The sequence below is a fragment of the Chroicocephalus ridibundus genome, chromosome 15, assembly GCF_963924245.1.
Source record: "Chroicocephalus ridibundus chromosome 15, bChrRid1.1, whole genome shotgun sequence".
NCBI lineage: Eukaryota > Metazoa > Chordata > Aves > Charadriiformes > Laridae > Chroicocephalus > Chroicocephalus ridibundus.
Window position 1 is genome coordinate 10,176,798 of NC_086298.1, and position 16,717 is coordinate 10,193,514.

Sequence of the window (16,717 nt, forward strand, 5' to 3'; positions counted from 1 at the left end):
GAAAACATTAATCTTAGAACAAATGACTTATCTGGATTAATTAGTCAATGAGGATAAAAGTCAGAGACTTAAGAAAACGTACCACAAGGGACATGAAAATAGTTTACAGGATAAGATCAACAGTTAATGCGCTTAGGGCAGAAGTTGCCTTTTTATTTCTGTTCATATGGCAGCTAGCAGGACAGGGCTTTATAACATGCCCAGGAGCTGTCTGCAAAACAACTACTCCCGTTTGCTAATGAGAATAGCAGTGTATACAATATAATCTGAAATCAATGAGAATTGCAGTAAAAATAAATACAAATGAGATACATAGGGTTTATTTTGTTTATTCAGAAAACAATTCAGTATGAAAACAGTTAAGCCATAAGTATTTAGAAATATAAAGGTAAAATGTATTTCTATTTTCCCCACCAAAACCAGATGGTAGATATTGTGATTTCAAATGTAAGTTTATATATAGTTTATACTTAATTGTCTTACTTTTCATTTTATTTGAAAGACACCCTGAATGAATGGGATTTGAATAAATCAGATCTACTTACATTCAATTATTAAATAATGAACAGTTTCTGAATTACAGTAAGAAATATTTGCGTAGCATTTATTTTTAAAAAAACTAACAAGTAAAAATTTATCATTCATCTCTTAATGCAAAATAGGTAAGACCCCAGCAGTATACATAGAGAATAATTAGCATGCTCAGGGCATGCTTCTATTTCCTTGTTAAAAATCTTGATTTTTTCCAATTTTGTCAATACAAAACAATAGGACTATTCATTGCCTCTGTTTTGCTACGTACACCCTCAGCACCCTATGTTTAGATGTTGTAAGAATTCAAAGGGCTCCTGTGGATGGCATGATAAATAACCTAATTACATGCACATGTTTAATTTTCTGAAACAGGAGTTGCTGATAGCAAAGTATCCCATTTAAAGTGCATTACAGCAGTATTCTTCTCATTTACATAAAGTTAGAGACATTAAAACTGAATGTCTGGGTTTAGATCCTGCCAGGGCAAGACCATTCCTTGTGCCACATCTCTGAAGCCATCTCCAGGCTACTTTTAACCAGGTGCGCAGTGTATGAGAAATGGTGCACAATCACCTTTGTAACTCTGCTGTACCCATCAGAAAAAGTTTTAGACTTGTTCCAGTCAGAGGAGTTTATTCCAAACAACAGAGGTCCACAGCAACTCAGTTTCCATGAGATTTAATTCCGTCTGCACATTTACGTTCTTAAGACAGTCACCTACGATTTTCTGAACATTATTTTCAAAATATGATTCACAACCTGAACATGGTAATAAAGAATAAGATAATTTACACATAAATTGTTTTGAACTCTGTTTGTATAGACTTGTATATAATTTTAAAACACATTGTGCTCTTAAAAGGCATAATCAAACAAAATGCTATCTTGACCAAAAAAACAAGAGACAAGAATAAAATTCCACCCTCTGGATTCTGGGTAACATCAGTCTAAGAATATTGATCTTAATGAACATTCCCAAAGTACAAAACACAAGGCAAATATTTTTAATAATATTTTTCTATCTACTTAAGTCTCTGCTTGCATCCTTTCATTCATTGTAAACATGAACATATAAATTAGGCCAAGGTATTGGTTACAAGTTCAGAGTTAAAATTCTTAAATGGTGCATCTCTTGCTTAAGAAAATCAGAGATTAAAATTGCTCTGTTAGGGCCTTTTAGGGAAAACTTTTAATCACAGGCTTTTCTCAGATAAATCTTATTAAGAACTCTGATTGTATCGAGGATCAAGCTATCAAATATGTCTTCAGTCATTCTCATCTTCACAGTTAATTCATCATCATCATAGCAAGTCCACTGAGATTCTTCTTTGCGGAGCTCCTGAATCTAAAATATAACATGGATATGAACATTTACTTCAAGAATAAGAGCGGGGTCTGTTCTGTAAGGTACTACGACACTGTTCCTAATGCAACAACTTTATATATGCATTGTAAATTTAATTTATTTAATTTAAACCACTCAAAATAACTGGAAATACTGGAATATCATTGCAAGTGTACTGAAAAGGAAGGCAGTAATTTAAAGTTCTGAAGTTTTTTTAAGTAAACATGATTCTCGCAAGAGCATGAAAATTTCTAGTTTAAACCTAGAGAAAGTAAACAAATTAACATTTGGAAGTCTGCTTACCAGGATAAGGTCCACTCTGTCTCTTTTACAGTTTCCATACTTGGTCATATTAAGGAATTTTCTTTTCATTTCTAAGTCATTCTTTTCCAGGTTCATTATTTTAATAATTTCACCTTGAACAAACATCTACAAAATAAAAAAGGCTGAAAAGAATTGTTCTCATAGAAATTCTGTCACTGCTAATGTTGCACGTGACAGGTGCCAGCGCGAAGATCCAGCTTTAAATCTAGAAGCATCCCAAAGTTTAGGGAATTGATCTAGAAGTAGCTGATCAATACTGGCCAACGAACACATTTTAAACGTAAGATTACTTTACACGTTACATCCAAGATAGTCATAACCAGCGGAATTCAGAAACCTAATTCCCATTCCTCTACAGAGCTCCACACACTTGGAATATTTAGACTAATTAGCTCAGTCTGTATTTATGCAAGTATTTCAGAAAAATGCTGTTTCCTTCTCTAATCACCTCAGTTACACTGCCATAATCCTTCCAAATTTCACATTTTTCTCATTTTGCCATTGCAATATCTGCTCTCTTCACTGACTCTTGTTATTGTACACTTTACATTTCCAGAATGTACCTTGACCTCATTGACATCTGTTCTTCTGCAAAGATGCCTGGAACAGTAAGATCCCAAATTTTCTTTCATCCATGGAAATATATTTGGATTTGTAGCCACTTGGTATTCTGCACATAGCAACTCATGGGTCAAATCAAATATAACCTGTAACAAAACCACAGTACCAACATAATGTGAATCTCTCGCTGATGCCCTTTCCAGAGTTTTCTTAGTGCTTCTGAAGGATGTTAAACTGGTGACAGCAGAAGTTTGCATCTCAGTGCAAAATTTTCTAACACCACCTGCATCACTGATGTTCCTATAGCTGATGTCATGATGACCATGACCCAAAGAGCATGTAAACCTGTACAGCAGAAGATATTGGACTCCTAGTAATGTGTGAACACTCACTAAGTACAGATGGCTTATACAAGAGGCCCTGATGGGACCCTTTAATCTCCTTGTGTAGACAGAGGTTCATGAAACTCAATAGTTTCAGGATGCTGAGGAACATGAAGATCTGTCCAAACTGAGCAGGACATCCAAGGCAGAAGAGTTGGACTCTTTAGACTGCAGCTTTCCAAGAAGCTTGGCTTTTTCTGAACAGGCCCAAACCAGACACTGGGCTAGGTGTCCAGGGTCTTATGATTAAAGAGCTCTAGCAAAAGGCTTCTATCACAGCAAAGACATCTATTCTAGTAGAATTATTTTGCAGTAAATTATCAGAAGCAGTATTTTGCAATACCTCTTTTGGTGTTCCTTTAGCAATATTTAGTGTTAGCAGCTAGAATAATATTGAGTACTAGCTAATATGAGTCAGCCTACAGAACACCAGAAAAGTTTAATAACAGTTAGTGTGTTAAAAATACCTGATTATACATCCTCTTGCTTTCTGTTTCCAAATCGTTGCCTGGGAGATCATTACATTCAAAGTGCTTTGGCACACTGATTCTCCTGAAATTTGAATATATGTTTTCTGGGGTCCATAATTCTTCTACAGCATATGCAGACAATTTCTTAACATATGAACTGTAATGAGGTATCACAAGAGGAACTTCCGCAGTTTTCTTCCAAGGAGCCGAGCGCCACTGATCTAATTTGTACAAGTATTGCTTTTGTCTTTGTCTCACCAGCATATGTTGGTCAGAATTAGGCTGATCAAAGTCTTCAGAGCTTCCAAAAACACCAGCATCAAGGATTTTTACAAGGAACTTTAGTAGAGAGAAAAAAAAAAAAGCCAGGTGATATACTCCATATTTTTACACAATTTTTAGAGGTATTGTGATTGTTATCAGCTGATTAAGGTTATACTTAAAGCCATCTTCTTACGCACGGGCTCAAAGAAAGGCTTACTTATGTGTCATAAAAAATACCTATTTTAACTGTATTTGGCAGAATTCAGAATTAGAAAGAATGCCAAATTTGGAGATCTATGAGAATTTCTAACATTGTGAAATATTTTTGTTCTGAATTGTGACTACTCTCCCCATCCCCCCAAAGCAAAAAAAATTTTTTTTTAACTTTCTGTGATATTACATCTTAAATAGTCCATTGGGAAATACAAATTAAACACCGTGGGATTGGAAGTAGCAGGCATCAAAAGTTTCCATTTCATTTGGGGTGCCAGTCTCCCAGGGGGCTGACGGAAAAGTGGGAGTCTGGCGGCTCTGAGTCTTGACTTTGGTAGAAGCTGCCTGCAGAGCTAATACAGGATAAGAAAGCTGAAGGTCCCACAGCCAGGAGCTGCAAAGGAGTTAGGCAGATGAGCTGACAGTTGTCCAGGTTTGCTCTGAAATTAATAAAAATTGAAGTTTGTGCAGATTTATCAGTTTGACTAACTGACAAGTTCCAAGAAAAAAAGGTTCCATTTATTTTATTTGGAGTAACTGTAGTCCTTATCCCTGTGCCTGGATCATCTTTGCCCCCCCCATACCCATGCTATCCACTGCCTGCAGGATAATTCCTTAAATGAGGAATGGATCAGATTAAGTGAGCAATCTGATTCCAAATGTTGACGTGATGTAAATTTTATGGACGATAAAGAGCTTCTGGGCAACACAAATGCTTGCCTGTGTAGACTCAATTTCAGGTCCAACACTTAAGTAGACAAAAACTTTTTGACTTTACTTACTGGCAATGTGGTTGGAGAAGTCTCTGAAGACGAGTGAAATATCTTGTCTGCTTTTGATCCTTGTTTTCTTTTAATCTTCTTATATTCTTTAACCGCATCATCTACAAATTTAGTTACAATTCTTTCTGCTACTGTGTGACAACCATGAATGCTAAGCATACCTAAATCACGCAGTAAAACATCAGAAACCTTTGCTGGTTGTTCAGATAAGACAGCAACTGAATTTTCTTTGAGGAGAAACAGTTTCTGATTGTCTTCTTGTCTTAGGCTTTTGCCATAATTCATCATGTCTTTTTCAAAGGCACTTTTATATTTGTGTTGAGCTCTTTCAGAAAATGCAATTAAAGTGTCAAACAGAAGTTTCTTAGCAAGTTCACTTGCAATATCATCAGCAAGTTTATTTATTTTTTGATCCTCTACCAAGCAACAAATATTTTTGCTTGGTTTTACCTCATCTGTGTTACTGGTCTTACTTCTTATTGGAAGCACACCTGCAAGTATGCTTTGTTTTATTTGTGTCAGTTCTGTTTTATCTTTATCCAATCCCAAGCACATTAAGTTATTTTGATGGAGGAATTCATTACACTTACACTGGTCAGAACGTGGAAGCTTTTGCCCTTTTCCAGACAGCAAGGCAATATGTAACCTAGACTGGTTTTCTTTCACTTCTGATCCTCCCACAGTGTTTGTGTCTTCTGCTTTCCGCTCTGTAAGCCCTCCTCCTTGCTCATCATCTTCAGAGGATTTGCAGTCTCCTTTGAAAGATTCATCATCATAGAAGGAGTCAGAGTCTTCATCCCTAGTGTAATTGGATGCATTTTCATTAGCCCCCAACAGGTGTGAAATCTCCTCAGGCCTGACAAAGACACCACAGTGCTGAGCACACTCAAAATACTTCACCCCTTTGTAAGTTCCAGCATGATCACCTTCAGCTTTGTCAAGTGCAACACCAGCCCAATGGCCACTATCAAAACAAGTCCGTCCTTTGAACATTAGGGTTCCAGGTTGGGTCTGCTTTACTAACACTCTGTCCCCAATTTCAAATGATATTAATGGGTCATCACTGTCCTCCTCAGCTTTGGGCAGTGTTAAGTTTGTTTTGCATTGTTTCATCATGGAGTCAGGACTTTTACTGGTCTGACCAGAAGAAATAGGATTTGATACAGGCAGAAACTCCAAATGCTGCAAAGGTGTCTCATGTTCTCCTTGTTGGTATTCTAATAAGCCCTCCTTTGCACTGGAAATATCTTTAACTAAAGATTGTTCTGAGAGACTACCATCCTGAGTTGAAAAAGCATTAGTTATTTCTTGATTGAGCAAGGGAAATTCTTCAGGCACAGTGTTATCAGGTAATGGGGGTAATGCATCCATTTTCAGTGATATATCTCCATCCGTACACTGTCTAGTCTCTGAGACTGTCATTTGTTCTGGTGGAGATGGGAAATCATCCATACTGAAGCTAGGATCATCATTTTTCATTGCATCTGCACTTAAAGGGGGAGGAGGAAGATCTTCACTTGGAAATGACAAATCCTTTTTGTTAGAGGACGGCAAGTCAGCACTTCCATAGGACAATACGTCGTCAACAGGAGACAGTATTTCTGACAAGGTATCCTCATGAGTCGGAGGGAGATCCTCGTCACTGATAAAAATTGTATCATCTTCACCTTTGGAAGAGCAGTTCTTTACTTGAAACAATTGGATTTTTGAGGAGACAGAAGAGAACAGTTCACTCCTCGCTTCCTTTATGGCTTGCCTTTCAGTTGTGGAGTTATTTTGATTTCCCATGGCAATCCTTTGTGAAGACTCTGATGAATTGGTTTCTGTATGGACTTCCTTCAAAATTTCTGGCCTGGACGTAGACAGAGATACAATCTTACCAAGTTTGGTGGATGTGAGTCTCTCATTCAAAAGCTGTACATGATTATTTTCAGCTCCTGAAACTGACAAGTTTCTTGAAGATAGACATGCTAATAATTTATCATTTGTAATAGCTTTCTCAGGTGGATGACTGCTACTAAACTGGTCAGTAACCAAATCTAGACATTTCAAAGAACCTGTCAGTGGAAACCCCATTAGGTTGCTATTTTGATCCACAAATAAAGTGTTAATTCCACCATCCTTTTCCACGCTGCTAGTTGGAGAACTAGGTTTCTGCTGTTCATGGATCTTAGGTGAATAAATACCATCACTGCACGAAAAGCTGGCAACTGCATCTTTACCCTGTTTTGTGATCTCCCGAGAAGGGGTTTTACTTCTACTGTAGTTTTCTGAGTCATCCAGATGTGGCACATCCATTCCCTTGGCAGGGTTATCAGACTGGGAACAATGTGCTGACTTAGTTTTGGAGGCATTTGCTTTGTCTGATGGAACAAAAGAAAATAAATTATCACTGCAGCCACGACCTGAAACATCTCCAGGGTATTTCTGGAAGTGTGATGAAGTCTCAGTGCTATCACCTGTGGGTGCTTCGTGTTCATCATGTTTGTAACTAGGCAATGTTTCCTTTCCATTACTTATTGCTATTAGCCTCTCTTTTGAAACATCAGGAAACACAACACCATTGTCATAGACAAACTCCTCTGAGATACTGACATCTGTATCCTCTCCATTTTTCAGCTCTAATTCAGAGTCTGACATCAGGCTTCCTGAGATGTCAACCCAAACTGCAGACACTTTCTGAAATTCTGGGAGTGAAGAGTCTGATTTGGCACTTTCACATCTTAGAGAGAAGTTGTTTGACTTGGACGATGACTCAGTGGAAGCTAATCCTTCGGAAAATGCTGTTAAATTTAGTTCTTCATCAGAAGCCTCATGACAAATATGGTCCAAATGCTTCAAACACTGATTACCATCCACCTGATGGATCTCATAAGGGACAGGTACTTTTACTTCTTTAACTGGAACATTAAAAAAAAAATTTTAAAAATCAGCATTTCAGAAAAATCTTTTTATTTTATAAAAGAGGTTGCTGGCAGGTAACTTAGGATTCAAATGCAGTAATCCTCAGCTGTAAATTGCATTCAAAAGACAATAGCATTAAATACACAGTCAAGATTAGGACTATCTGAAATATCATTATTAAAAAATAAATAAACTTATCAAATAAAGATGAGGAACTCAGTAACATAGCAAATAAACAAATACAATCGTGTCCATTGTAGTTGATCAGAAGAGTTTGAATACAGGATTTTCATTAAGGTGTCTATTATTTTAGCCCAATAAGTAGCTTCACTACACGGTAGAAGAGGTAGGCTATTATCCTCTATGGATTAACTCCAGGAAGAGATAATACTCGAGATGTATGTTAAATAACCATAGAAACCCTACTGGAAAAAGGTATTTCTTACCTTCTGGCAAAGAGATTTCAGAAGATGCTTTTTCATCTATATGTGTGATTTCTGATTTTTTCTCAGAGTCTGTGCTAACCCTGAAAATACAACATAATTGGATTAAACTGGAATTATGAAGTGTATAGTACGCACTGTCATTCAAGAATGTTGACTAGACCATTGAATTTCATTGGGTCTATTTGCTACCTACAGGCAGTGTAATGCAGAATTATATGCCTTGTTTTAACTCGTACTTCAGATGGTGTCTGTCTAGCCCAAAACCTTCTGAAGACAAGCTTTTCCCCCAAAACCGATTTCAACACCCCTTCAACTGACTCCAAAGAATTACATTGCCTAAGAAAACTTGGCAGACAACGTTTGATGAACATGACTAGTATTATGTCAAACCCTTTTATAAAAAAGAAGGGTTTTTTTGTGTTTTGTTGGGATTTGCATTGTTGGGGGGGGGATTGGTCTTTTTTGTTTGGTTTGTTTGTGGTTGTTTTGTTTTGTTTTTTAAAGTTCTACAAGACAACATGTACCAGGGTAAGGCCATTCAGGTCTGCATGCTCTTTCTACAACCACGTGGATCAAACAAACTAGACAAGGTTTGAAACATCAATAAGAATTGGAAAGTAGGACAGAAGGTCTTGGCCTTGACAGACACAGTACCTCTGTTCTTCTGATGACCGTTCTTTTCTTAACTGGGTTTTCACTGATGTAGCTTCATCTGAAATCAGTGCTGATCTTTCCCCATCTTCATCATCAGAAGAAAGATCTTTCTTCCTTTTTCCAGCCTGCAGAGATTGTGATCAAGAATCACTAAATATACATGAAACCTAAAGAATACCAGTGAATTGCTACTGGACTTACCCAGACTTAAGGGAAATATTTTAACTGTGTAAGAAAACCTCAACACAACTTCAGCTTCTCTGCCTGCAAGCTGAGTTCCAAGCACAGTATCTCCATGACAGCAAATAGCGCAGATTTCTTCTCTTGAAATTTAACGTGAGAAAAACACAGTTATGACAAATTATAAGCTTGCCACGTGCCTGAAACGGACTGCAGACCTCCTGCTCTTCTCTCAGAGTTTTATGACTTCTCTGCTCTTTGTATACTTTCTCCACTATCAGGGACTCTTTCTCTAGGTCTTCTAAGGATAATGTAGCATCACCTGAAATACACAGATTATTCAGCACAGAAGGGAAATACAGCGTTCTTTATCTCAGTCACACAAAGTAGCCATGACTACAAGAATCTAAGGCTTGCTACTGGAGTTTATGGCAGTGCCTATGAACTGATGCTCTAGGTCATGAGACAGCACAAAACTCCTTGCCAAATATAAAAAAATCAAGTCAAAAGAGTAATGGTGAAATTGCGGTCCACTGAAGTCCATGGAAAAACTTCTCTTTGCCTGAGGGACAGGATTTACTTCAGACAATTTGATGTCCACATGCTGAAAGCTATGCTTGAGAATCTAGTTAAGATGCAGTTTATGCCAAACTTTTGTCATTAAGACCACCGTTATGCCGTCTTAATTACACAAATCTATAGTCTCCCTCAATATGGTATCTAGGAGTAAATGCAGAAAGCTAGTTCATTAGAAAAATAACACAAATATGAAATATTGCCACAATATGTAAATATTTATAATACAGAGATTATGGATACCCAGAACTATATAAATGATATAACAGGCTCACATATAAACAGCCAGTTTTATTTTTCATACATCCTACTGAAAGCAAGAAATATGAATTGAGGATAAAACCTGGAAACAAAAATAACTCCAGCATGTCCTGTTGAAGTCTATCTTCAACTGATCTATGTCCTTTTAAAAAGAACACCCTTAAATTATTTAAAAAATGCCTCAAAAGAGAGTAAATTGTTAATGACACAAGCAGAATAAGTTATGATTTTGTTCTGAGGAAGCAGTATAATCATATCTCATAATAAACCTTTGAGAGATCTCCCCCATCTTGCCTAGCAGTGATTTATATATTGGGTATAGTGAGCAAGACACTTAGGTAATAAATGAGAATATTGTCTCTCTTTCTGTCTGGATTAAAGTTTGATTGAAGTGGTTGAAACAGATTGGACATAATAGCATTAAATATGATTTACCAGTTCCTTGAAGAGTATTTTCTGCCTGAACCAGGCATAAGTTACACAAAGTAGAAAGCATCCCTAAGCCTTTCGCTGTGAACTTGCTGTCGCATGGATTAATATCTTCATTGTCTTTAGGATCTGTCTTTGAGTTTGAAATGAATGCCTTTTCGTTCAGCACAGATTCCTAGAATGTAAACATTTAAGAGAAAGAGTTAATATCTTCAGAGAAAAGGACCGGCACAAAAAATAGTTAAGAGATCAGAGATTAAATCTACCTGTTCACGCTAAGATGTGTAAGTGCATATGGACTCCTGTGCATATATATACCCGCATTGGGGCCGTGTCACTGATTTAGGAAATAGGAAAGAGACTAGTCTCTGCAGCTGCTATGGGCAGATAAAAATTTACTGCTCCAGGGACAGGTTTAGTTTCTCCTGGAGCAGCACGGGAGATGGCTTAAACACATTGTCACTAGTTAACAGCATAGAAAAAATGGAAGGGGCAGGAACACAGTGGTAAACCAGCCCATGTTTAAATTTAGTCTTTAGCTGAAGTATACATAATCAACACACAAGACTGATATTTACTTGATATTCATAACTACCAAATGAGTCTTATGCTGGCCCTATCTTAAGGCAAATATAACCTGGGACACCATTTCTTGTAGGCAGAAATGGAATTCCAGAGGTGATCCTTACCAGAAATGCATACTTTCTGCCTTCTCTTGTAATGGGTGTGGATATAGGCTCATCCATTCTAGATGAATTTGCATGTTCCAGAGATAATAAAACATGATCCTGAGCATTAAGCTCTGAAAGGTACAACATTAAGTTACAACGTTTCCGATGCTGCATTTTTTTCCATGAATAACTTGACTATAGCCTTTTATTTAGCTCAGTCAAAAAGGCTTAAAGATATTTATAGCTTAAGTAACTTAGTTTCGCCCTACACATTCCTTGTCACATCAAAAGAAGCCAAAAGAACCAAGACCTTATTTATTCAATCATCACCTTACATATCCAGTTCATGGTAGCAATTGTAAAACCCACTTCCAGAAATTTCTACGCTTTTCCTCTTTCTTCATCTATGCATAGCTACTACCTCAACAAAACATCTTACACCCTTGTTACACCTTCTTCTTGCTGATCTTGAACAGATCCTGGTACAAAATACTCATGCTGGAGGTAACCAAGGAATAGGTCAATGTCACAAGTTCTCCCCCATGGGCCAATTAGCTTGACAGTCCTCTTCCAAAAGATCATTTGAACTGCTGCAAAGAACAGCAGAGAGTTCAATTTTTGCCCTAAGTCATTCAGTTTGACAAAGTGGTCACAAACATGGTTTGCTGCAAAAGTCTTCTTTATTGGGTACCTGTGTTTATGCAATCTTTAATCATAAAGACCGAGCCTGTGGTTTGGCTGGTGGCACCACAGATGTTATTGGTCACAGTTTCAGACGCATCAGGACCTTGCGCATCCAGGGTCTGCTCCAAACCTGTGGAATCCTCTACCTGTTTCTGGTACTGTACCAGTGTTTTCTTGTTCTCAGTAGAAAGGCTGTAAACAGTTAGACAAGGAATTAATGACTGGGAGTTGGTTTTGTATTCTCAAGCTAATCATGACAAATCTACATGAAGTCAATAAAGGTATGAATTAAATGCTTCTGGTAGTGCATGATAGTACCTGCAGAGTGCTCCCATGCACATATGTTTATAAACCAGCAAATTAGTAAAGCCAGAAGTACTCTGAATGGTGTATTTATTTCCCCATTCCCCTCCCTCTCACTTGATACTGTATTTTGTAAATCAGGTTTCTAATCTTCATAGACAAGAGCAGACTGAAGAAATCATCAGCACTGAAAAGGCAAAACTAAGGTCAAAATCTGAACCTGTATGCCTCTTCCATTTCCAATCAGTGATACTTTATCAGATTCCAACAGATTTCTTTAATTTTTTTACTTTAAATATAGCATCACAACTTCATGGACATGTGGGACATCAAATACTGATTGCGATGATGACTTTGAACTTTCTAAACAGTCTCCTTACTGCAAAAGCACAAGGCAACACAATTCATACTCACAGACTTTTCCATTAGTGGTACAAGATCTAGAATACACAGTTGCCTAAGTTATTCTGACCAGAAAAAAATCAGTAATCTACACGTAAGTTTTTTGATTTGGTTTTATTGGGTCTGTAGGTAGGTTTTTTTACTCCAATAACAATGTAAAAAGTTAAACATATTCTTGAATAGATTAAAACTAACAATATGACAGTGTCTAGAAGCTAAATCCATATTAATTTTTTTTATGTGAAAAAAAGATGGCCTATAGAGTATTCAACACCATTAATGTTACAGATTTCAAAGTAAGTGTCCCAATTCAGAAGATATAGTCCCAATTCTTAGCTAAAAGCTTGTCCATTTGTAATAATTATGTTTCGTATTCCTTGTTTCTATTATTTAATAACCATTAACAAAACTGCAAACCAGCAGCTTTTTCTACATATTGTTAAATTTATTTATTATTTCAGTTTGCTTTCACGTTTAGAAGTATTTCCCAACCCTCTCTATCCCCTTACAGCCTTGCTTACTAACTATCTTGCAGATCATTATAAAATATGAACATACCTGCATTGGTAGATAGATAGCATAGTTACCACCCTGCACTCTTACAGAGCAAAGAGATTATACACCATCAAGCAGCAGCCAGAGATGGGGTGCATTGCGAGTTCCACCAGGCCCTGTCTGCTCTAGACTGACGTTAATATTCACAGTTCTCCTATGAGCAGGCTTGTCAGTAATAAGAAGTGAAAGCACAGCCAAGAAACCTTTTAAAGATTTCTGTGACTTGTAATCAATAACACCATGAATTATAGATCAGTTCCATGCAGGGATTTATTTGAAAGCTTTTCCCTATGGGAACTTAAGTAAATGCACAAACCTGACTTACCAGGCGGCTGAAGATCTGGGTAACACTGATTGAGAAGGGGGTTTTTTAATTCATATAGATACATATTTGTCTTTAACTGCATTTGGGGTTTTTTTCTGAAGCAAACTAGATATTTGTTCATCTGAGCTTGCTTTGGAAGACTACTGTTCTGAGTAGTGTGGATACTGCTGTGTCCTCATCTGCACTGCTCAGCTGGAATCAGACAGGAATGCTGGGGATACAGCGCCCGGGGAACAGGAGGCCAGCGCTCTCTCAGAACAGTTTGACTGAGCTCCTGAATTACCTCTGGCTGTGGGCATTTTACATTACACCTCTGTGCTTCAGTTTAAGCATAAAATTAAGCCCCGTGTCGTACAAAAGCCTGCTGTGGTTAAATGCTAAGTGAAACACAAACCTGCTCTGAGGGGTTAAGTGATGCATAGGATTAGAGCCAGAGGATGACAAAGGAGGGAATTTCACCAATTAAATCAATACATTTCTACTCATTCGGTATGGGTATTTTGAAGTTTAATTAATAGATAGTTCCAGAGTGTTTTGAGTTTGTAGTTAAAAGCCATCATGAAAATGTGAATTATCGTTAGTAGCTGTGTGGCATAATTTAAAAATATCCTGGTTATTAATGCTGTGTAAATTCACTCGCCTAGGCCTGATGTTAAAGCCACATTTGTTCCTAACATTGCAATGACAGGCCCCAGTCCCGCAGACTTAGATAATACTGCTTAACATTTCATAGTGCAGATAATCATGGTGAAATATGTTTACCTGCTTGCAGGAAAACGTGGAGTTTAAAATTAATATATAAAGCCTGCGAGCATTGGCTTTCTTAAAGCACAGAGGATTGTGACACTGAATACAAGAGCTTGGAGCCATTCTACAGAAAGCACAACTGCCTCAGGAACAAGTATTACCCCGCGTTTTGTGTGCAGGATTAAATAGTTTATTACACAGTGCAGCCCCTTCCATGTGCAATAAGCTTATGATGGCAGATCAACATGGCTTTTTTCAGCATGAAACGGACTTGTCCAACTTCTAATGATAAATCCAAATCACAGTACTACATGATTATATGTATGTATATAGACACAGACAGATATATACATATACACAGACTCCCTAAATTTCAGGATTAAGGCTCAGATTTAGCTTGTTCTATTGAAGAAGTTAATATTTGTGACTGCAGATAAGGGTCCTGTTTAAACAATGGAAAAATCTGAAAGAAATACACCGTTTCTTATTGTTATATTGAAGTCATGAATGTATTCTACCTGAAGAATTTAGTAAGTGGTATGGAAAGGATCTCCAGCTACGGATCCAGACACCTTGATTTACTTGATGCTGTTCACATACCTCACAATAAGCTGGTCCCTGCCCTGAGGAACTTACCATTTGGGACATGAGATGGTAGGTTGGACACATGGAGGACACATGAATAAACAGTGAGGCAATATTGGTCAGAATGATAAGCAGTGATCTTGATGCATCAAATGCTTGAACACAGATGTTTTCGAAACTTGTTGTTATAAAACTCCCTCTTGGGAGTATTTAAAACTCACACAATTATCTAGGACATAACTGCTTCTATCTTCTCCACTGGATTGGTTCTTATCTTCAGCTATCATTGTGAAAAGAGCTTTACTTACTCCTCATATTTCTTGCTTTTTTTATTCTTTAGCCGGACACAACTCTCTCTATTTCCCGACAGATCAGGCCTTTCTGGGTGGGCTGTAGGCTCTGCTGAGGAGGAGGATAGCTTCGGGCTAGAAATAAGTCTCACTGTCTTCAGCCTTATTCCTTCATCAGTTGCTGGGCTCCTTGTAAGCTGAAATGAAATGGTAATACATAAGGTTTCACCTGTGTTCCTTAGCTGTAGTGCCAGCTATGACTTCAGTTATTATCCACTCAAAAAACCCCACGGAGACATCTAGTGACTGTGACTTAATAACCTCTGGCTTCCCAGCCAAGTTATGCACCTTTTCCTGAAGTTGTGCTGTTGAACGACGCATCATTAAGATTTCTCTTTGCTGCTTTAATAAAAGCTTTCTTTCTTGATGGGCTGCCCTGTAGATGTTTTGCAAGTGCTGGATTTCTGCCTACACAAAGCAGAAAAAGAAAGGAGCCTAGAAGTGTTAAGATAACAGAAAAGAGACCTACTTAAAATTTTGTATAGTCTTTTTTAACATACAGCAATACTACTCATAAAACATGCTGAAAATTCAATGTGCGGGTTCTGTTGCTCTTTTTTTTTTTAAAAAATTTTTGCAATTTTATTTTTCACTAACGCTGGCTGGGGGTTACCTGTGAAAACTAGTGGCAGGTAAGTGCATATTTCACTGCTTGGGAGATGGGGTGTCTCCCAGAGGTGAGACCTTTGCAAATGAATTATCTTAGGTCATTTAAAACTACAAGACACTTGTGGTTTGCACAAGAATTCCTTGAAGTAGATGAGAGGCTTTGTACTACATAAGGAGTAGGACAGAAAATTTCTGATTACCAAGTCTAATTATGAGCCCAGCATTCCTCTCAGTAGTGAGGGAACTGAGACTATAAAATTAGCTGTCAGATTAATTTAATGTATTTGAACATCAGAAGGATAAATCTGCATAAATCAGTGGAAACCTACATTATATGACCTGCTTGTTATGGCACAAAGAAAAATGCACAGTAACAGTGGAGCAGCAGGAATTAAAAAAAAGGTATTTTCTTTTCTCTTAGATTTACAGGCTTTGGCACAAAAACCACCTCACTGAATGTAGGAAGCAAAGAAGCAAAACAGAATAATGCATGCAAAATGACATCAGTGACTTTTTTAAAAAACAAACCCCACTTGCTCCAGCAGCTCCAGCCACCTCCCGGCATTGCATCCTCCCACTGTTTATAAGATGAACTCCAGCTCCTCTTGCTGCAGAATTACCTGCTCCTGTTTCAGCTCCGTTAGGATTTTGTGCTGCTTTGCGGCCATGGCAGAGGCTCCCTCACTATCTCGCAGGCTTTCCAGACAGCTGGAGACCAGAAAAGGATGGGGATCACTATCAGATTATTATATGCCACAGATAGAAGCTCCTCCTAAAGCAGTAACAGCTATGGAAGGTTCTGCAGAAAGTTCTGCTAGACCTGGAGGACATCTCACCTGGACCTCTCCCAAGGCAGCCGGACTTCCCTGAGCACTCGGTACACAGTGACTCAGTACTCAACGAGGGACGCCATGCACCGGGGGGGTCACACTGTACCTCATGGTGCCCCAGCCCAGTCAGTGCTGAGGGACACCTTGCACCGAGGGCTCACGCTGTCCCTGAAGGCACCTCAGCCCAGTCAGCGCTGAGGAGGGGCTCGCACCACACCTGAAGGAGACCGCGCTAGAGAGCTCGACCACACTCTGGGGAGCGGAAAACTGTGGAGACTCCTCTCCTGCTTTACCAGCATTTACTGTGTAAGAGAAGGATTTTCTATTTGC

The 16,717-nt window shown here is 38.1% G+C and overlaps 1 protein-coding gene across 1 annotated transcript in view; it reads right to left on the minus strand.

Annotated features, from left to right (window-relative positions):
* Positions 1–443: 443 nt before the first annotated feature.
* CCDC187 (coiled-coil domain containing 187) overlaps positions 444–16,717 on the minus strand; it is a 52,825-nt gene continuing 36,551 nt past the window's right edge. The window contains exons 20-33 of the mRNA XM_063353429.1: positions 16,178–16,265; positions 15,237–15,356; positions 14,907–15,085; positions 11,689–11,873; positions 11,016–11,128; positions 10,333–10,501; positions 9,261–9,382; positions 8,881–9,005; positions 8,227–8,306; positions 4,877–7,776; positions 3,615–3,956; positions 2,767–2,910; positions 2,183–2,308; positions 444–1,879 (exon numbers count right to left, since the gene is read on the minus strand). Of these exons, the coding sequence (XP_063209499.1) occupies positions 1,724–1,879; positions 2,183–2,308; positions 2,767–2,910; positions 3,615–3,956; positions 4,877–7,776; positions 8,227–8,306; positions 8,881–9,005; positions 9,261–9,382; positions 10,333–10,501; positions 11,016–11,128; positions 11,689–11,873; positions 14,907–15,085; positions 15,237–15,356; positions 16,178–16,265 (4,849 nt within the window). The 3' untranslated portion in view covers positions 444–1,723. The remainder of the gene's footprint in view (positions 1,880–2,182; positions 2,309–2,766; positions 2,911–3,614; positions 3,957–4,876; positions 7,777–8,226; positions 8,307–8,880; positions 9,006–9,260; positions 9,383–10,332; positions 10,502–11,015; positions 11,129–11,688; positions 11,874–14,906; positions 15,086–15,236; positions 15,357–16,177; positions 16,266–16,717) is intronic.